This window comes from Cheilinus undulatus, linkage group 16, assembly GCF_018320785.1.
Source record: "Cheilinus undulatus linkage group 16, ASM1832078v1, whole genome shotgun sequence".
NCBI classification, from domain to species: Eukaryota; Metazoa; Chordata; class Actinopteri; order Labriformes; family Labridae; genus Cheilinus; species Cheilinus undulatus.
The window spans coordinates 24,610,273-24,632,944 of NC_054880.1; the positions used below are offsets into that span (position 1 = coordinate 24,610,273).

Genomic DNA, 22,672 nt, shown 5'->3' on the forward strand with positions numbered 1-22,672 from the left:
ACAGCCGAATAATTTGGCTTTTTACAGCCAAGATGACGTCTGTAGGAGGAACTGATTTGGAGTTATAGGGCCTGGAAATCCAATGAGATGATGCATGTATATATGTGATAGAATGATGGGACTCTCAGTGAGATCATTTATGATTACAGGAATTCCTGAAATGTCTTTGGGGAAACTTACCTCTTAAACCACAATGCCACTGAAAAGTTGGCGGTCACCATTGAGCTTTATAATGTGACATTTATTTCTTGACCAATAAAAGATGCAAGAAAAGCAAATGCTGTAGTGGTGATTTCTTTTAATACATCCTTTTCAAGGTGTCACACAGGTCAGAGCACAGGGAATAAAAAAACATAAATACAAAGAAAATGCTGGATCACAGATGACAAAGCATTACCAATAATAAAGCACGCTTTATGAGATGTTTCTTTTAATGATTGCAAAGCTGACATTTAGAGATAATCCAGAGTTTTGATACCGACACATATGATGAAGAATGAGATGACTGTAAGTATTAAGATGCAGTTTAAATCTTTATTGAAAGAATAAACCTTTAAATGAATCACTCCCATGATATGAGTTGGTATTTTTGACAATAAAACATCACTGAATATAAACAATAAACTTAGCAATCTAGCAGTAAACAAATGAGATGACTGCAGCGAGAAAAGTGGCAAAAATGGACACATCTGACCTCAATCGTGTTCCCTTTTTAATACCATAAATGAGGCTGTGCTAATGTAAATTTTTGAGCTATTATAAAATATATTTATGAAGCCATGAATACAACACTGGGCTTATTATGAAGTAAACAACCTGATTAAAGGCTCTGTGAATCACATTCATATACAGGAAATAAACAAATGGAAATATTGGAGTGAATATGGGACAAAGTGATGATATGCGGGACTTCTTCTGGGTTTATCCTCTGCTTTTGCACCAGGTAAATTCAAACTCTATGCAGTGGTTCTGTGGCTCTGTAGGGAAATGTTGCTATTGCTTTTGTGTAATTTAGACAGTGTGCAGGAGTTTTCCCACACTTACTGATGGATTAATTCCTTCCCTGTGCACCTATCTGTCTGTCTGACATTATCCTGCTTCTTCTTCCTTGCTGTCAACTTCTTTACCCAATCACCTGCTATTAACTTTACACTTGTTTATGCCACAGGCGCCACCATGAACCTAAAGAAGCAGTGACGCTCATTTTTTTAAAGTTAAAGTTTGACATTTTACACCAGACATTGGATGATTTTATGAAACGAGCTGGTACGCTGATATATTTCAGAATTTATTTTTTCCCACCCCTTATCATAGTTCTAGAAGAAATAAAATGGTGGCATGTTGAAAACACGTCAGAATCTCCAAACAGCCACAATCAATGATTCTTGCATCGTACTACGAGACTATTTTATTTTATTTTGAGCTGCTTTTTTGGGAATATGTAGTCTTGGACAAGGTGATGTTTTTAGTGCCTAATTGTGACCTTTAACTGGTGCAAAGGATGCTGGGACATGTAGTAGTATTAGTGTTTTGGTCCTAAATATGTAAAGGAGCGTTCTGAAGGCGTTTTTTTCAGGAGGCCAATGGACGTTGTGTTACTGTGTGTAGACTCTGGGCGGCTGAAGCATCACTCTGAGCGCCGTTTTTCACAGCAGGATGCAGGTGCAGCCCCTCTGGCTTGACAGGAGGCCGTGCTGACTCGTGGCTACTGTCTGGATTAAGTTCCAGAAATGCTTGAAGGAGATTCCCTCACCATCGTTAACGCCCATCTTCTTCAGGATGTCACTCAGGCCCTGCTCTGAGAGGAAGTTCTGTGGAAACACATGGAAGGTATGGTTTTGATATCCAGAGAAAACAGAATGTGAAAGTAAAGCTATCAGTCAGTTATCGTGCTGAACTCCTTCAATAGGTGCTGGATACACACCATTTTTGGACCGTAACTACCCCTGAAGGGCTGTGGTTGCAGTTATTTGTTCAAATAATCCTCAAGTGGAAGTGGAATCAGGACAACTATTTCACTGATCCTAATCGAGTCAGAGCCTCCCCTGATATGGAGTCATAAATATTAAACATGTTCGATATTTATGATTCCAGATTGAACAACACACGGGACACCTACAACAACCAATGGGAGTGACTACTCCAGGGAGCATCACCAGCCTGATGTTGTGTACTTTAACAGCTCAAAAACATGGCATTTCTAGAAGTGAGTGATGTCATTTGAGCGTCTTATTCCCACGTGCTGTTGATATATACTACCAAACGAGTGGAAACCCCAAAAACTAAGCAAACATGAACATAACTGCACTTTCATTTCAGCCAGGATTTTGTCCAGGTAGCTGACGTGCTTTCCATCTCCTCTGATGTCCCCTCTCTTTTCTTAACACTAACTGCAGTGTAATCAAATGATAGTGACCATTCATCAGCTCCAACTCCAACAGAATATGCTCACTTTCAGTGGCCATGGTTTCCTGGACACAAACGAGCGGGAAAATGTGGTGACGAGACCAGGAACTGGCAGAAAAATCAGTCTACTGTGTAGCATCTGGGGGAAGTACTGAAAAGTGACATGGACACACCATTGCACAAGTAGAAGTATAAACCAGGCTAAGCTAACATCAGCTGCTGTTTGTCACTGAAGAAAAGAGAGAAAGACTCCTCAGAGTCCCATCGCTCAAACACATCCTGCAGATTTCCTGGAACAAAACTTCCAGCCTTAACAAAAAAGTTCATGTGCAGTCAGAGGGTCAGAGCAAAGGTCACATTTTTAAGTGATGGTGAAATCTGCCCACACGTACAAAAACAAAGAGGTTGATTAATCTTTGTTGCTTCATATTTTCTTGTTGGATGAGACTGGATGAGAATGGTCAGCAGCTAATCAGACCTTCTGTAGTCTGATTAATCTGATGTTTTAATGTCCACATAAAAAGATAAATAATTCTCAGACTAACTAACTTCAACTTCAGGTTGATTCGCTAATTTGTGAAATGGACACTGAGAATTTTCTCTTTGCAGTCTAAACGTATTTCTGTTCTTGGATTCTTTGATGAACCATCCAGTAGGAAACAGTTAGAGGATGGACCAATCATGTTTGCTCTGCCCATTGTTGCTGTGCTGTTCTCCAGGAGACATTTGAATCTCACTGAGAGAGTCCTGAGAGCCAAAAATCATCATCAAACTTTAACAGTAATTTTAAAAAAGTGAATCCAGAATAATTAGCTGATTAGTTTTTCTACTTCTTAAAGCAAAAATGAAGTCTGTAGGAGGACTTGGAGTTGGAGTTATAGGGCTTGGAAGTCAACTTAAGGCCGACTCAGACTACACAAATTTAGCCAGATTTAAGCCTGTGCATATACCAAATACGACGATACAATATAGCATGATTGAGGGCATAAAGAAATATCTTGGCTCTCTGGAAATCTGAGAAGGTACCCTTTTGTCAAACGTGGTTACAGGAAATGATCAATCTGTTAGATACTGAAAGAGTCAGATACAGTTGAAACCAGAAGTTTACATACACTATATAAAAAGGCACATAAACTTTTTTTTCCTCACCGTCTAACATTAAATCAGATTAAACTTTTCCTGTTTTTGGTCAATTAGGATTACCAAAATTATTTCTATTTGCTAAATGCCAAAATAATGAGAAAAGGATTTATTTAGACAATTTTTATTACTTTCTTGAAAGTCAGAAGTTTACATACACTAAGATTACTATGCCTTTAAACAATTTGGGAAAGCCTAGATGATGATGTCATGTCTTTGGAAGCCTCTGATAGGTTTATTGACAACATTTGAGTTAGTTAGAGGCACACCTGTGGATGTATTTTAAGGCACACCTGAAACACACTGCTTCTTTGTGTAACATCATGGGAAAATCAAAAGAAATCAGCCAAGATATCAGGAAGAGAATTGTGGACTTGCACAAGTCTGGTTCATCCTTGGGTGCAATTTCCAGATGCCTGAGGGTGCCACGTTCATCTGTTCAAACAATTATACGCAAGTATAAACACCACTGGAATGTCCAGCCATCATACTGCTCAGGAAGGAGACGGGTTCTGTATCCCAGAGATGAACGTGCTTTGGTCCGAAAAGTGCATCTCAACCCAAGAACAAAAGCAAAAGACCTTATGAAGATGCTGGCTGAAGCTGGTAAGAGTGTGTCATTATCAACAGTCAAACGAGTCCTGTACTGACAAGGCCACTCTCCCAGGAAGAAGCCATTACTCCAAAAGAAACACAAAAAAGCCAGGTTACAGTTTGCAAATGCACACAGGGACAAAGAACTTAATTTTTGGAGACATGTTCTGTGGTCTGACGAAACTAAAATTGAACTTTTTGGCCATAATGACCATCGTTACATTTGGAGAAAAAAGGGGGAAGCTTGCAAGCCTGAGAACACCATCCCAACTGTGAAACATGGGGGTGGCAGCATCATGTTGTGGGGTTGTTTAGCTGCAGGAGGGACTGGTGCACTTCACAAAATAGATGGCATCATGAGGAAAGAACATTATGTGGAAATACTGAAGCAACATGTCAAGACATCAGCCAGGAAGTTAAAGTTTGGGTGCAAATGGGTTTTCCAAATGGACAATGACCCCAAGCATACTGCCAAACTGGTTACAAAGTGGCTTAAGGATAACAAAGTCAATGTTTTGGAGTGGCCATCACAAAGCCCTGATCTCAATCCCACTGAAAATTTATGGGCAGAGCTGAAAAGGCATGTGCGAGCAAGGCGGCCTACAAACTTGGCTCACTTACACCAGTTTTGCCAGGAGGAATGTGCCAAAATTCTGGCGAACTGTTGTGAGAAGCTTGTGGAAGCATATCCAAAATGTTTGACCCAAGTCATACAGTTTAAAGGCAATGCTACCAAATACTAATGAAATGTATGTAAACTTCTGACTCTCAAGAAAATAATAAAAAATTGTCTAAAAAATGACCTCTCTCATTATTCTGGCATTTAGCAAATAGAAATAATTTTGGTAATCCTAATTGACCAATAACAGGAAAAGTTTAATCTGATTTAATGTTAGATGGTGAGAAAAAAAGTTTATGTGCCTTTTTATATAGTGTATGTAAACTTCTGGTTTCAACTGTATAGTATGTCTGAACTCTGTAACCTTTGACAACATGTGGAAACCATTCTTATTCTGTCAAAAAACACCTAAAATTTTAACTTGTATGTATAAAGTTGTGCTGACAGTCTGTGCTGATTCTTTGTTTATTGTTGCTTTATTTTATCTACTTTACCTTTTCAATGTTTTATTTGCTTTTTTTTTACTGCTGTCTTTGTTAATCCTTTGAAATAAATGTCCCTATTTGGATGGGGTTGTTAATTTATAAAACTGATAAAGCATAAATAAAATAAAATAAAAGTTTATTGGGAAAACTTAAGAAAGACAGATACAATCATTTCAAAGAAGCAGATAAATATGCAAAAGGTAAATAGAAATCTTGTTTTGCAATAGGCTCGCCTTTGTCCAGCTGCACTTGTAGGCAGAACGTGCAGCGCTATATTCTTTCAGACACATGTACAAGTATTTCGGGGCGTAGTCATTTGCTGGAGGTGCAAACAAACAGAGCCCCTTGTTTACTTTGCTTGATGGATATTGATTAGACAGCTGTTTCTGCAAAAATATGGTGATCCAACACAACTACCATTTTGTGGAATATCAAGACAGAAACCTCAAACGCTCGTTTTTCAAGTCCCCCAAGTCAAAAGGAAAGGAAAGGAGTCTGAAAGGCTTGTTCGAGGCATGACTGTGGCCACGCTTAAAACATGGAAGTGAGGTCAGTCTACATACTGTATATTCTGTGTGTTTTATAATTTTTTTCAATTTTAACATGGAAAATTAGCATCTGGAGGCCCTGTCTTCATTTTTCATATAATGGCAATTGCCCCATGTAGCCTGGCTCACACAACTTACACAGAAATGCAAAATACTGTCCCTCTTGAAGTGAAAAGGCTATTGCACAGTAACTTCAGGAATAAATCACTTTAAACTGAGTGACTGTGAGAGTCATTAAAGCCAAAATGATGCGACGTCTCCTGAAGTTGCATTATTGTGAACTGGCAGGTGTTTAGATCGTTGCTGAGCAGCCCATTACAAGCAGTTGCGAGTTTCAACTCGTTTCGTCGCAAATCTTTGATCTGAACTGGGCTTTAGTGAGATTAAAGAAGCAGCACAGCAACAACGGGCAGAGCAAACATGATTGGACCATTCTCTATCATTTCCTATTGGTTGTTTAATCAAAAAGTGTCAGTACACAAACAAGCAGAACCAATCTGAATGAGAGGAGAGGGGATTGAGCATCAGTGCACAATTGGAGTAAGCTACAGATCTGAGAGCAAGCAGAGCACAAACAAAGACAATCTAAGCACATGGAGGCAGTTTAGCAGTTTTTAATGGAAGGTTTGAAAAAAATTTGTTTATAGGTCATTGAAATGTGCTTTAAGTTTTGTAGCAATAATGACTCAATAGGTTGGTGACCATTTCAGGTCTCATCACTCTCACTGAAAATTATCTCCAAGGCAGCTGGATCTGACTGAGGAGGCTTTAACTTGACCAGGAGCGGTAAAATAATCACAATAACACCTCACAGTTACAGATTATTTGGACAGATATTTGGTTGACGAGCCAAATGAGTTACACCCCCATGATTACTGGGGAGGGGTCCCAAATCAGTGTGTCTCTTGTGTGCAGTCAGCTTAAAAAGAGCGCACAAAAGTTCACAAAGAGTCAATGCTAACCTGAAACAAACAACAGCTTCTAAAGTCAAAGAGCACACAAGCTTAAATCTTTCAGTCTGTTTGCTCAAACAGAAATATGACCAAGACATCACAGTAAAAAACCTCATGTATTAGTGGGGATGTCCTGTATGCTTAACCAAACGGGTTTGTCTCCAGCAGGACGCTCCGTGTCTTGTATTTTGACTTTACTTCTCTGTAATCACTACACAACACTTCACTGATCCTGAATCATAACCAATATGGTGTTATCAGTCACAGAAGTTTCTAATAATCTGTCTCAGTATCAGCCCTGAAATACCAATATCAACCGATCCTGATATCTTTAAATAGCACCATGAACAAGCCAAATATTGTTTGATTTTTACTAGAATAGTAGAAAAGTTATAAAAAGGCTATTGCGACAGAATGAATTCCTGTGGCATGCTCCTTTAAAACACAAACGCCTCAGCTGATGGTATGGTGAATCACGGCTTCATTCATGGATTTTCAGTCAGCTCAGTTCGCTTCTTCATCTGTGTCTTCAGTGTTTGTGCTGAGCATGTTTCTAACTGTCTGTGAGCGGTTAGTAATTTGCTGCCACGCCCGGCTGCAGAAAAACACAAACATGGAGGCTGGCAGAGTTTTTACCTTCCCCAGGACGGGCATCTGGCTGGACAGAAGGTTCTTGAACTCATCGGGTTTTAGCGTTGGGCTGTTGCTTCCTGAAGCTGAGTGGAATCCACTGACCAGCGTGTTGATGGCCTTCTCCAGGTCTGAAAACTGAGGTTACAAACATATGATAACAGGTTACACAAACACAAAATACACACATTATGCAAACAACACACAAGCATAGAATACACATGTTTTAATACACAACAAGACGTTGATATTGTCTTTGCAGTAGGGTTGTCAAACTTCCAGAATTCTAAACTTAAATATGATCGTATTAAATATCAAAGGATAGGAATTCCTGCTTGTTACTATGTCAACAAAAACATTGGTCCTAAAGTTGTCCACCTTTTGGCGTGTAAACTGAAAACTGATGTTTTTCCTGCGCATTTTGACCTTCTGTTCACATCCAAATGACTTCAGGTCACTGTAAACTTCCCTTTGTTAAGACAGAGGTCACTGCTGCTTCATACAACACTTCAGAGACACAAACCTGGAAACAGACAAAGAGGCCGAGCTGAAGTAGGGCTTAAGCCTCCTGATAAACACGCTGGCTTGAAGTCAAATCAGCGATGCCCCTGTTATTATATAACTAGTGTCCTTCTTCAAACCAAAACAGATGAATTGAAAAAAAAAAAAATAAAAACTTCATTTCTCTGTCATTATTAGAATAAAAACAGTTTATACCAACAATCTTTCCTTTATGTTGACTGTCCTTTTCAAAAAGTTGCCAACTATGGCCTATTTATTGGTAAAAATGGAGGGGGAAAAGCCCCCAACATCCCCAGCTTCACCAACATTCCATCCTCTGCCTTTACAGACGCGGTCATTCTTTAAAGCCTTTAAAACATTCCACCCTCTGCCGTTAAAGATGATGTCATCCTTTAAAGCGTTAACAACATTATTTCCTTGCCTTTGAAGATGACGTCATTCTTTCAAGCTTTTAAAAAATTTCATTCTAAGCCTTTAAAGATGATTTCATACTTTAAAGCTTATAAAAAATTGTATCCTTGCCTTTGAAGATGATGTCATACCTTAAAGGTAATAAAACATTCCATCTTAGTCTTTAAAGATGATTTAAGAGGTCACTGCGGCTTCATGACACAAAACCTACCCCCAGCAACAGAGGATGAGACCAGTTCAGGTTTGTGGGGCAACTTTAAAAATGAAACAGTTATTGCAGAAAAAGGAGGAAATTTTCTATGATGAGGAGATCACTGGCATCTGTGAATGAGCTGGACTGTTTACAGAAACAAACTAGAAAAGCACTCGGAGAGTGCAGACCTCCGCCAATAGCCCTTTCTCCCAATAGTAAAGAATCCTTTAAAAAATTCCTGGATCCAGATGGTGATCCGGATCACTCCCAAAATCTAATTAGTTCTACCTTATGCCATTTCTGACATTTCCTGAAAATTTCATCAAAATCCATCCATAACAAACAAACAAACTAACAAACTAACAAACTAACTAACAAATCCTGCCGATCACATAACCTCCTTGGCGGAGGTAATAAATCCTTGCAGAAAACCACTACTGTTGACATGGCATGCTCCATACAGCATGGAAAGTACATTCATGTATTTTTATCTAGACACATATCTTTTTTTGTAGGCCGGGAGCGAGATCAGGGGATGACATGGGAAAGGAACCACAACTTAGATTCATACTTGTGCTGCCCACTTGCACGCTCCTCTTCACACATTAGTCTGGTCTGGATTTGATTGGTAAGGAGCATCATGTATGAAAATCTCATACATGATGCTGTTCAGTCAAGAAAAGCTGTGCTGTTTAAAACAGACACCAGTTGAAAAGCATGTTGCTGCGCTGTGTGAAAATCTGCATGTTAACCCTTGATACTACCCTGGCCTATAGAAGGGGGCAGGCCCTTAATTTGCTTGTGTGTTAGCAATGACCACAGGTGTAAAATTAGTCAATTATTGACTTCTGGTACTTGTTAAAGTAGGGATCAGCTTATCGGTAGCGGCAGATACGACTATTTCTGCCAATAAATATTAGCAGTATAAATCAACCACTGCCTTGAAACATTGGCAAAATAAACAAATGTACCATCAGGTGTAGGTTGTTGTCTAGGGCCCCTTTACATTCACGCAAGTCCACTGTGAGCCCTAAATATTTTGAATAAAGTCCAAATCTTGGTCAAGGGGGCAGCTGGACTGGATAGAGGTCCTTGATTGATTGACCTTAACCAGTTGTCTCCTTGACCAAGATTTAGACCTGGATGACTGAGAATCTACACAGACATTTTGAATGAAGCCTCAAACATTAAACAACTACCAGAGTCTACTTCCCCGCTCTTCTCTCAGGTCTGATTGACTCAGCCTCTCTTTGACAGGAGATGCTTGGTGTTCCTTACTATAAAAAGGTGTGTATATATAAGCATTTGGAAATAGCAGTATATCAGATATCAGCAAAAATCCGAATCTAAACTTTGATAACTAGAATCATATCAAAGTTTAAACTTCTTATATTGTGACATCCCTAATGTGGATAACGGGATGAAGTGAAACAAAGCCTCATTATAAACGTGATGAAAGAATGATTGGCTGAAGCTGCAGCTCAAGCCCGGATGTGTCAAAGTTTTTCCATTAAAAACAAAAAGAACTTAAATTTTTTATGCCTCAAAATGAACCAGAGGAAAAACAGACGGAAGATGTTTCAGGCCATCATTGATTCCTGTGGGCTGAATCATCTCCTGCAGGGTCAGAGGTCGCAGAGAAGGAAACATGCACTACATAGATCCTTTTATATAATTTCACAAAGTTTACTGATGTTCTTTAAAGACTGATGGAGGGATTTTAGGCATTTTCTATCCCTTCTCTCACACTCGTCATGTTTGGAAGCTTAAACAGTGCCAGAGCTCTTAAACAAACAGCAGGAAAGCTCTGTTTGAATAAGGCCAACAATGTGAGCAGCATTTCTTCACCTTTATTTGGTTTACGTGAGAAGCTGCAGATAACTCTACAACTTCTTTCTGTGCTGGCATTTCAGCTGATTATTGAGTTGTTTCTCTGATTATCCTCAAATGACTTATATCAGTAAACTTTTTTTTACAACTTTTAGGTCATGTTGGTTATTCTCCTGCTGCTCAGTCTCTATCTTAGATAAATCCAAACATCATCAAGCAAGCTGTTATCTCTGCAGCCAGTTCTGCAGGAGTTCAGTTCTGTGGCATGAAGCCAGTAAAAATAAAAAGTCCATCTATGGTACAGTTTGGTTGGAAAGACAACCTACAACATGGTTCTTATATTAGCTTAAACAGAGCTTCACATCCAAAAGTGCAGCAGGACTTGATTAAGGTTCCTCAAGTAACTTTTATTCATAAAGCACATTTCACATGGAGAGTATGAAATCAATGTGATTTATGAACAAAAGTAGAGAACATACATGGTAAAATCTCATAATTAAAAGAAAATAACCATAAAAGAAATGCATAAAACAAGACCATGACCAAATAAAAAGGAGGAAGAATAACTGCGTGAATAGTAATAAAAATAATGATGCAGCATAACATCAGTATTGGCAGATACCTGCCTAAATTGACATCTGATAAATCAGTTGTGCAAATGAGTAAATTGTCTGTTCATATCACTCTATATTGGCTGTAAGTATCTGCCTTTGTCAGTTGAAAATATCTGACTGTATCAGCAACAAATATTGGCATATAAAGTCTGTAAATATCAGTCTATATCATTTATTTATATCTGCCTACATTGTCTATAAGTATTGACCCATATCAGTTGTAAATATCTTCGTGCATCAACTGCAAATATCCTTTCCTATCCTTTAATGACTGTAAACATTGACCGTATGTATGAACACATTTGTGAAGTTTTAGTTGGGACTAACAAACCTACTTCAGCTGAAGACATTTTCTTTGTTCATCCCCATTCCTTAAATTTTTGGATTTCAAGGCCTGACGTTTTAGGTTTCACAACATTTGCAATATTATTGGCATGATATAGGTATCTGCAGATATTGGCTCAAAAAGTTCATAATGGGTATCTGGAAATTAAAAAATTTCTGCCGATATTTACAACTGATATATCTGCTTTACCAGCCTACAACGGCTGAAAATATTGGATGGATGTACAGATAAATTAACTGAGATTTAATCAGGACCAACAGACCTAAACACGCTTAAGTGTTTGTCCTTGTTCATCCTCATTCCTTAAACTTCAGTGTCTCTTTAATTTGATCCTAACTCTCAAAGATGGCCGTCTCCTCGCCTACAGTGAACAGTTATTGGTTACAGTTATTCTGTGCGTGTGGGCCGACAGCTCTGCCTTAACCACACCCTTTGTGACTGATGGAGTACAAGCTGCTGCAAGCCCTCCACACGCCGACAGATCTGATCCCACGGAGAGAGCCAACACATGAAAAACGGCTCAATTCACATTGAAGCCACGCTATAGTACCCTAACCTTAAAACTCAATGGAGAGTGCCAGCACAAGAGAAATGGAGAGTATTCACTACCACATGATACTCCAACAACCTGACCTTAACCCTAAACTTAACTTTTACCCCCAATGGAGAGAGCCAACACATGATAAATAGCTAGAGATCACTATTGCATGACAACTCAAAACCCTAACCCCAGCCTCACTGTGACCCTCAACTGAAAAGCTTACATGGAGAGAGCCGTCAGATGAGAAACAGCTGAGCTTCACTGCTTAACTACTATAGTACCCTAACCCTAACCTTAGACCTAAACTTAACTATTACCTTAACCTTAACCCTCAATGGAGACAATCCAAAAGAGCCAGCACATGAGAAAACAGCTCGAGTTCTCAGCTTAACTATACTTAGTGTGTAGGACTATTTTTGTTTACATGGTATCAAGGGGTGTTTTGATATCAAATGATTTTTCTTATAATATAAATGCTCGTGAAATAAGATAAATAAGGCTGGTTTCACATCAGGGCCTAGATCCAAGTACTAAGAGCAGTGTGAACAGAAATGCAACATATTTTGGCAACGTGCCCAAGTCTGCTTAAATAGGTGGTCTCGAGCACGATACACGTGTACTCAGGCACAGTACGTAGGAGTCGAGGAGAAACAGCCGTGTCCTGGAATTATGGGTCCATTTCATCCTCCGAGTGCATGTGGAAGTAGAAGAGGGTCATTGTTGGCATCTCTAAAGAACATTCAGGAAGCACTCTATTGTCCACTCAGAGCATAAACAGATGTCAACGTAGTGGTTACCATGGTTGTCTCTGCTTTCTTCTCTTGGTGGATTTACTAACCAACTACAGTGCTTAATCTCTCTATCATTACAAGAACACATATATGCCAACAATCTTTGCCTTATGTTGACTGTTCTTTGGTGGCAACTCTTGGAAAAGTGTGTCGAGCTGGCGAGGAGCAAGGGTTCCTCACCAGTTCTACCCACTTTTCCAAAAGTTGCTAAATATGGCCTAATAGTTGGCAAAAATGGAGGGGGGAAAAAGACCCCAACATCCCCAGCTTCACCAACATTCCATTATGATGTCATCTTTTAGAGCTTGTAAAACATCCATCCTTTAAACCAGCTACGTTCATACGTCCCCTGACTGTATCACACAGTGTACATACACAGTGTGCTTGAGCACTGAAGGCCGTTACAGATGTGAAAGCAGACCAGCAGAGAATGGAAGCGGCAATCATGCCCGGCCATGGCACAAAACCATCACGACTAAAGTATAATAGACTGAACATTTCAAATCAATAATGTCTTCTCACTGTAGACAATCTTAAATAGAACATTAAGCCTGACATCAATTTTTTAAATCAACATCAAAATACCGATATAAAACAATATTGTCTAACCTTGTAACCTTGTTTTAAAATGTTTGGATATATCTTAAGACATACTGACATACAGCCCTAGTGTGAATGTCAGATTATCAGAAGTACCCCTGATGTTTGTAGAGTTGAGTCATTGTGATTCAGTTAAGGAGCATTTCTCTTTTTTCTGAGCATGCCCACCACCACGCCCAAACTGCTGATCTGAAACTCAACACACTTTTAAACGTCCACACCGAGTTGGGGGGTTGGTTTGGGTGAATCCTGTTTGGGCGGCTTTATAATCAATGAATCTCTCACTGTGAGTGAGTTCTGCAGCTCTTTGCCTCTCCACATGCTGTTGTTTGTTCTCCTGAAATGTCTGCTGTCAGCTGTTTTTAATCATTTATTGCAAGCGTCAGGATGGGACCGACTGGAATGGAATTTAGAGGGGAATTCTGTGAATTTAAACCTTAACCCTATATTTACACATTTAGATGTCTAGATGATAAGTGTTTATATATAACAGCCTCAATATGACTATTCCTGGCCATGTGTTTGTTAAAAATATCACCTTCTTCATCAGAAAACACAATCTCTACAGGGATCCATTCTGTAATTTAGAATTACAATCTGAAGCCTTTTTAATGCATGCACTCCTGATAATTTTAGGCAAACTCCACCTGGAATCCTTTTTCTGACTATCCCTACGACAGTATGGGTGGGACTTGATTAAAAATTGCAGCAGAAGTGGCAGGCATAGCAACAGTCCATTATTTGACACTATCATAAGGTATTAGTGCAATTTAGACAAACATTTCAAAGGAATTTGTGCAATTTAGACATTTGAATGTATAAGGTACCGATTCTATTTGCAATTTAGATGACATGTTGAAAGTTTTTTTGTGCAAATATGGTGATTCAGTGTTCACATATTTTGGTCATAACACTGAATCATCATATTCAATGACAACAGATCATCTGAACTGAACAATACTTTGCCAAAAACACAGGAAATACAGTGTTTTGCCTAAATGGCACTGTTATGTTAGTAGTGATTTATGTAGTTGAGATGCTGAGTTCTCACATCCGCTCACTCAGACTTAGCAGAAAGTTTCAAACAAATGTTCATGCCTACAGCTTGGTCTGAATATCTGTAGGTTTTAAAGGTGAGCTGCATGCCTAAACACACCATGAGCCTGTCTGTACGGTGGCCCTGAAGGACAACTGCAAAAAAAGTTTTTGTGAGACATTAAAACAATGTGTCTCACATGTGTGTTTCTATTGAAAAAATGAAACCTTTTAATGGTTCATGATACGTTTTAATTTCAAGAGACTTTTCGAATTTCAGGAAATTTAAATTTATTTTATTATGATTTCGATTATTTAGAATTTAGATTATTAAATCTCAACATGTCGAACTACATTTTTCAAATAACAGATATAATATTACTTTAACCTTAAATCTGTCAAAATAGCAATTGAAAACATTTTTTTTCAGCTGAGATGTTAATTCTTATTTTTTTAATGATTTTTTTTCAAATGCATTATGAATTTTTTTTAACATTTCATTCAATGTTTTGTGCTTTTCACAAATAAATGTGTTTAATGAACTGTTTTCATGTTTCAATAAACTTTTAAGTGTTTCACAAAACTTTTTCTCCCACTAAACTTTTTAGTGTTTCTTAAAATAGTTTTTTCTATTTCACTTCGCTTTTTTAGTGTTTCCAATATGTTTTTTATGTTCATCTTTTTTCACTCAATATTTCTGCTTTGAATGAAATAATTTTGTATGTTTCGTAAAAATGTTTTTTTTTGTTCAATAAACTTTTAAGTGTTCAACAGTTTTCTGTGTCTTTAAACATTTAATGTTTTACAAGTTTTTTTGGTGTTCCATGAAATGTTTTTTTGTTTTACCAACATTTTGGTGTTTCGCAAAATGTTTTTTCTGTTTACAAAATGTGTTGTGTTTAATGAAACACTCTTGTGTTTCACCAACCATTTTTATTTCACAAACCTATTTTGTGTTTAAGAAAATGTTTTTCACTGTTCACTAAATATTTTTGGCTTTTTATGAAAAAGTCATTAAATGTTTTTTTTTTGTTTTGTTTTGGTTTTTTTTTTTGCATTTGGCCATTAGGGCCACCATAAAGGAGTGACAAAGCTGATAAAATCACAGAGAGGGTCCCTGCAGTGATCTGACTGTCTCAGTGAAATCTGAGATGATTGTTTGGAACCATAAACAGCTGTTTTGTTGCTCTTTTCCACCAAACAACACAAGGACAGTATGGACATGTTGCTGGTTTGCCTTGTTTTGTTATTTTCTGTGAGATTTTTTTTTTTTTTTTTTTAGATATTTCAACCACAGATAAAGCTTGTGTGACTGGCAGGATAATCTCTCTGTATCATGACTAATTTTTTTTAACATAAAAGAAAAAGTGTAGCACTGTACAATAAGATTAAACTAAAACTGGCCCAAGTAACTAACTACTTGTTAACTAGTCATTAACATGTGGAATAACTTACTGATCTGTTCCCTAGTTAACTAGCGGTTAGTTAACTGTGCCAGCATGTGTGTCCCTTACTGTATAGTGTAGCAGTTGAAGTTGTCTAACAAAGAGGAAGCTGTGCAGCAGTGTTGCACAATCTCTCTCCAGGTGAGTTCACCTGGCCCTACATTCAAACCGGGACACGCCCCTGATTCACTGCCTGTCTTAGTAACATAATAACTCCACTAAAGCCTTCTTTCACGGGTCTACTTTAATAAAAATGAAAGTAATATCCGCAAATATCCATCATACATTTATAAAGAGGTTTAGATAAAGTGAGCTTAAAGGTGTCAGAGGGCCGTTTCTTCAGGGAGGGGCCGATGGCAGCTGGCTGTAGCTTCTCCGTTAAAGAAGAATTAACCTCAGAAATATGAATTTATCTGCTCTGTCGGATCAAATATCGTTGAAACAGATAATCTTTGGTGATCATGGAGTTGAAATGAAACAGTTAAACTTTTCGTATTTGGTCAAAGACGCGTTTTTTCCGCCTGCGTGAGATGGCGCGTCTTCGGCAGGAAACTGTCCTGGGATCACCAAGAACGCTCCCACATGCCACAAAATGGAGATAAAATATGTATAATCTCCAACTACGGGATTATTAAAGGTATCAGAAGTCAACAGGATACCCCAGTCTTTCAGATTAGTCACGCTAAAGTTTGCCTTAAGTTTTAAAAGTTCCCAAACTTCTGGAAACTGCCCTCCACGTCTCTCCCTCCCAAACATCAGAATAAATCGGGATAAATCCAGAGTTTGAATCCTACCTGGGCCATAATGTCTGTGGGGAGTTTCTGTCCTTTCACGGTGCGTGTCTCTCTGCTGAGTGTCTGTGTCTGTGTGGGTTTCAGTCTGTGTCAGTGGATCATCGCCCCTGTCACCAGCTGGCAGCCGGCCCGAATCCTCCCTCAGCCGGGCCTACGGCGGCCCTAAGCAGAGACTGGAAAAACATATGTCTAAAAGAAAGAAAATAATTTCACTAAAATTTCACTGAAACCAAAGTTAAGCCCCTTAATGAAATAAATGAATGAAAAATAAATAAATAAACAAAATCCATTGAACGCAAAACAACTAAAACAAAAATATCAAGGAACACAAACCCCCAAAATATTTAACAAAGTGCAAAACATGTTTCAAAAACAGAAAAGTTTTCAACAAAACATAAAACCCTTGCATGAAACTCAAAAAATTTAAAACAAAATCCGGAGACACAAAACCTTCCATAAGATGTATTTTATGTAAAATGTGGAACAAGATTAAAAAAATGTGACCAAAATGTTATATGAAAAGTAAAAACACGGAAAGAAATATATATTTTTTAATGAAACACAGAAAATGAAAAATGAAACCTCTTTGTAAAATGCAAAAAAGTGAAAACAGACTAAATGAAAAAAGAATCGAAATATAGTAACATTTCATGTAACTGAAAATAATTCAATGAAATATTAAAACATGGGGTGAAATTTGAAAAAAAAAAAAAGAAATCTTGAGACACTAAAGTATTTACTGAAACACAATAACAATTTTTAACAGCAAAGATATTTTGAAGATAAAATACTTCATTGAAATGAAACAATATTTTATGAAAAGCCAAAATATATAGTGAAACAAAAAAATTAATGAAACTGAAAAAAATGCTAAACCTTTTTCTGAAGCCAAAATGCCACCCAAAATCATTCTATTAAATATTTAAAGATTTTTTGAAACACAAAAACATAGTTTAAATTGGAAAACAGTTAAACACAAAACAGTTACGAAAATTTAAAACCTTTTAGTAGATACAAAACAATTTAATGAGCCAAAAAACATTTCATGAAACCCTAAACCATTAAGTAACATATACAATTTTTTTAGGGAATACAAAAACATTTCATGAAAAGAAGAGAAGCCCATTAAATAAAACAGAAAACTAATCTAATTTAAACCCAAAATCCTGCTTTGAATTGGTGTAGGTAATGGCTGGATGGAAACATCCAATTCATCCACAAACATCCAATTCAATGCAAAATCATTCTGTGAAATGTAAAACAGTTAATGAAATGCAACAAAATTGAGTGAATCACAAAAACATTTTGTAAATTTTGAAAAATTTTCATGAAATGCATAAACATTTTGTGAATAAAACACGTCTGAATGTTTTTGCATGTCATGTATGTTTAAAAGTGAAGCGAAATGTTTTTAGCATTTATTGAAATATTTTTTTGTAGTTGATTCTCAGGGCCTCCGTAGAAGGGGCTGAGTGCCAACAGGAAGGCAAAACCTATCACCCCCAGCCTTCCCTTCCCTCACACTTATATGTCTTTGCCGCACTATTTTTCTTTAAACATATTCTTTGTGAATAATTCAGATGGTCTGAGTTGAAACGTTTCACTCACAGCGGCTGCTCTCGCTGCCTCTCTGCTCCACATCTGGAAACTTTCAGGGAAACTTGGAGCGCTGTGTTTCTTGCAAATCAGCTGTGCGCATGTCCAGGCTGGTTTTCTCCTTTTCACTGTCACAGTGTTAACCTCTTCATCACCTCACACATAAAGGACAAGTACAGTAGTTTTTAACCTGGTTTGACCTTTTTCCTCTCAATGGTACACGCAGAGGTGTGAGAATGATTAACAGCTCTAACTTTTACAGAAACTCCTTCAGGAAAAGAATGAGCCTGAATGAAATTAGAAGACGTTTCACTGCTCTCAACAAAGTCATCACATTATAAAACTTTACAATTAGATAGTTAGATTAGTCAGTAATATATAACTCTTCGGCCTTGTTTATGCTCTACATTCAACACATATACAAATGGAGCTTCCTGTCCGGACTCTGCACATAGTTCTGCAGGTTCTCTCAAAGCTTATGGATATGGGCCAAAGATTGCAATACCAACAGCAATCATGGTGGCAGTATTGCGCTTTTAATGTCCACCCTAATGTAAAGCATATGTATTGGAGTATATGGAAAGGCATGGTTGTATCATTTAAAATTCAAAAATATATACAAAGGGATCAGTAACAAGCCTGTGACAAAAAAACTACTTTAGTAGACACACTTCGATCCAGCAAAGATTATGCTAAATACATTACAAACTGTTTCACTGTTACAGGATCAAATCATCTATTAGAAAAATAAGCAATGGTCTGGGACTTTGTGCTACAAGGGACCTCAAGATATTGTCAAATGTGGCACAAACTTTCACTTAGACCCAGTGGTGTATTGGTCCATGCTGAGGTGGGTATAATCTAAATGAACATACTCTTTTCATAGGTGTACTCTTTATTTAGAAGTGGGTATACTCTATCAAGACAAGAAAATGAGTGGCTATACTCTGCATGCTCTGCATGTAGACCCTGCACCATGCCCCTGCTTAAACCAGAGGGTGAACTACAGCTGTAGAAATTACTGGACAAAGCCTGAATGATTACAGCCATTCGGATACTAAAAGTGGGCTTCTGAGTTCATCTTTTAAAATGTATAAACATTACATTCTTGCCTTAAAAGATTATGTCACTTTTTACAGGTTACGAAAATTCCATTATTACCTTTAAGACTTAATCCATTCTTCAAAGGTTATACACATTCCCTTTTTGCCATTAAAAATGTCATCCTTTGAAGCTTATAAACACTCCATTCTTGCCTTTAAAGATGTCATTGTTAAAGCCAAATAAAACATTCTATTCTTACCTACAAAGATAATGTCATCATTTAAAGCCAAATAAACAATTCCATTCTTGCTGTTGAAGATGATGTCATCCCTTGAAGCCAAAAAACATTTAACATTTGCCTTTGAAGATGATGTCATCCTTAAAAGATTATAAACATTCCATGCTTGCATTCAAAGATGATGTCATCATTTAAAGATGACAAACTTTCCATTTTTGCCTTCAAAGATGATGCCATCTTTTTAAGATTATAAACATTCCATTCTTGCCTTCAAAGATGATGCCATCCTTTAATGGTTTTAAACATTCCATCCTTTCCTTCATAGATGATGTCATCCCTTTAAGATTATAAACATTCCGTCCTTGCGATTTAAAGACGTGCTTGCTTGTATACATATCAGCAGCACCTCTAATTCTGTCTAACCGATAATCTTCCTTAAACTAAGAGCTGATGAAATGCTGTTGGCTATTGGGGATTCAGATTCACCATTTAGATACAGAATGTCTTGTAGTTTTCTGGCTTTGGTAGCAAAGAGATGCTTTAGAACAGTGTTACTCAACCCTGCTCAAGCAAAGAGCCAAATTGTTGAGAAATACCTTTGCGAGAGCGACAATCTAAGTGGTGAAAAGTAACAAAAATGGGTTAAAGTGGTAATAAAAATAAGTTAAAAGGGGCAAATGGTCAAAAAGCAGCAAAAAATGTGAAAAGGGACAAAATCCGCATAAATGCCAAATACTGGGTAAAAGTATACTGGGTGAAAACTGACATAGATGGGGAAGAAAAGTAACAAAAAATGGCAGAGAGTAGCAAAATTTGGGTGGGAAGCAATAAAAATAAGTTACAGGTGGCAAAACTTTTCAAAAAGTGGTAAAAACATGACAAGAAAATGAGTGGAAAGTGACTAAAATGGACAAAAGGCAGCATCAGGTGGGAGAATGGGCAAAAATCAGAAGAGTGGCAAAAATTTGGGGTAAGAAAAGTGGCATTTAATGGTAAAAGGCAGTTTAAATGGGTGAAAAGTGGCAAACATGGGGAAAAAATTGCAATTAGTAAAAGGCAGGATAAAAGAATAAAAACTGGGCAAAAAGTGGAAAAAAGAAGAGACAAAAGTTGGCTTACAGCAGTAAAAATTGATCAAAAGTGGCAAAAAATTGCTTTTAAGGTCAATGGAAATATACAGACAAATTTAAAATTAGACAATCCATGCCAACTGTATAAGCATAACAACAAACTGATTAATGTGACTTGCAATGGATAATTTCTGAGGTCAAAGTTTCCCTTTATTTAAGGTTTTCTGGGGGAATAATATTTCAAATTGAGACATAAAAGAGCCAAAATTCACCACAAAAGAGTCACATGTGGCTCGAGAGGCACACATTGAGTATCACTGCTTTAGAATATCTGGTTCACTTGTAATGATTGATTTCAACAAAATATAGAAAGGCTTCTGGTCTCTGCCCAGGGCCTCTTAATCACTAAAACCGGCCCTGGCAGTTCTAGAAAAAAAAAAAAAAAACTGTTGGTCTTTAAAACCAAGACCAAGTTAAAAAACATTCAATTGGCCCTTTACTGTGACAGCATGATACATGGCATTGTTTCCCCTCTGCAGGTTTTATATGCAAATCAGTCCAGACTTTCTGAAGTGAGACGTTTTAACTGTTGGAAATGGCCTACAGTCGTTTAGTTGGAAAAAAGTTTTTAAATAAAAAAATGAGAGAGAGAGAGAGAGAGAGAGAGAGAGAGAGAGAGAGTGTGGTAGGAAACAGGCACAACCACATTCCTTCTATCCGGTTTTATGACTTCAGACAGTCGGTGGGTGGGAGCAGGAGAGAGGGGAACGCTTAACCACAAAAATCTAACTCAGAAAAAGAGCACAAGAATGGAAGGCAGCTCCTGGAGGAGCTCCAGAGGAGTGTTTCCAGGCGGGAAGAGATACTGTAGAGAGCAGCGAGGGCGTGGCAGAATATATGATTTCAATGATTTACATGAACTACCCCCCCCCACCACCACCACTCTGCTCCTTCAGGTCTTGAGTCTGATGCCACACCCGATCTGAGACGCCACAAAGGATTGTTTCAGTATGAGGACATGGAGCTGCCCTGATTCATCCTCAGTGATTCAGAGCTGAGTGGAGAGCAGATGCTTTGCATTAAAGCAAACACACAAACATGAACACACAAACGCACAAAAAACATCCCACATGTCTCAAATGTTCTGCTAACTGCAAACATTCCCATCTTCTGACACAGCTCCAGCAACAACTGAAAAATGGACAGAAACATCATTAGTAACAACATTTAAGGAGGATTTAAAAATATACGCTATATAATATACGCTACTTTCTTAGTTCAAATATCTAAATTTAAAACATTTACGTCAAATTAAAGGACAATTTCAGCATCCATAAAGTCTGTGGTTTGGGGTGGGCGGGGCTTACAAGAGACAGACTGAAAGTGTAATCACCGAAACCCAGGCAGGAGAGCAGGGTTGCCAGGTCTGCGGTTTTCCCGCGGAATTGGGCTACTTTTAACGTACTGCCGCGGGTAGATTTTGTTGTCCGCGGGTTGAGCAGACCCATTTTTTTATGTCTTGTGTATGAGTATTTAATATCTGTTGTAGAAAAACTACTCTATTTACACTCAAGTAGAACTAAAACAACCTGCAGCGAGGCAGGAAAACATGGAACATGGCACACAGACATACACGCCACCCACAGAAAAACAGAATGTCTGTGGGCACTCGAGCAATATATGCTGTATGGCAGAGGTTTTAACTGTATTATTTTGAATTTCAGCATTGGGCTTGTTTTGGGCTAGTTTTATCACACAGACCTGGCAACCCTGCATGAGAGGCTCAAATAGTTGGACTTGAACTCCAAAACCACTGTATCCTACATTTCCCATAATCCCTTTTACAGCTACAAAATCTTTTGCTACCGCAGACCATTAATAAAAAGCAGCGTTGAGAAATGAAGCCAATGCTGAAGTGTTAGAAAGCTGCAGTTCCTGTCATGTCCACTAGAGGCCGTCAGCAGTAGTCCCATTCACAACCAATGTTCACAGCAGAAATAAACATGCTTACAGCAGAAATGAACATGCTTACAGCAGAAATAAACATGCTTACAGCAGAAATGAACACGCTTACAGCAGAAATAAACATGCTTACAGCCTGGTTGAAGAAAAAGCTTCAAAGGAAAAGGACAAAATGTTGGTGAAACCGGGAATGCTGGGGGCTTTTTCCCTCCATTTTTGCTAATAGTAGGCCTCACTCCTCACCAGTTCCACCCACTTTTCCAAA

At 37.9% G+C, this 22,672-nt stretch overlaps 1 protein-coding gene across 1 annotated transcript; it reads right to left on the reverse strand.

Moving 5' to 3' along the window:
- Nucleotides 1-281: 281 nt before the first annotated feature.
- s100v2 (S100 calcium binding protein V2) lies at nucleotides 282-16,645 on the reverse strand. Its single transcript, XM_041807967.1, has 3 exons — nucleotides 16,498-16,645; nucleotides 7,382-7,513; nucleotides 282-1,811 (listed from the first exon to the last, which is right to left on the reverse strand). The coding sequence occupies exons 1-3, from the start codon at nucleotides 16,504-16,506 to the stop codon at nucleotides 1,647-1,649; spliced, it is 306 nt and encodes a 101-aa protein (XP_041663901.1). The 5' UTR covers nucleotides 16,507-16,645; the 3' UTR covers nucleotides 282-1,646.
- Between the last annotated feature and the right edge of the window lie 6,027 nt (nucleotides 16,646-22,672).

What these genes read in the sequence shown, in the direction of transcription:
- s100v2 (XM_041807967.1), bottom strand. An exon ending in AGATGCCCGTCCTGGGGAAG is followed by an intron (nt 1,812 to 7,381) that starts GTAAAAACTCTG and finishes GTGTTTCCACAG; the next exon opens with AACTTCCTCTCAGAGCAGGG.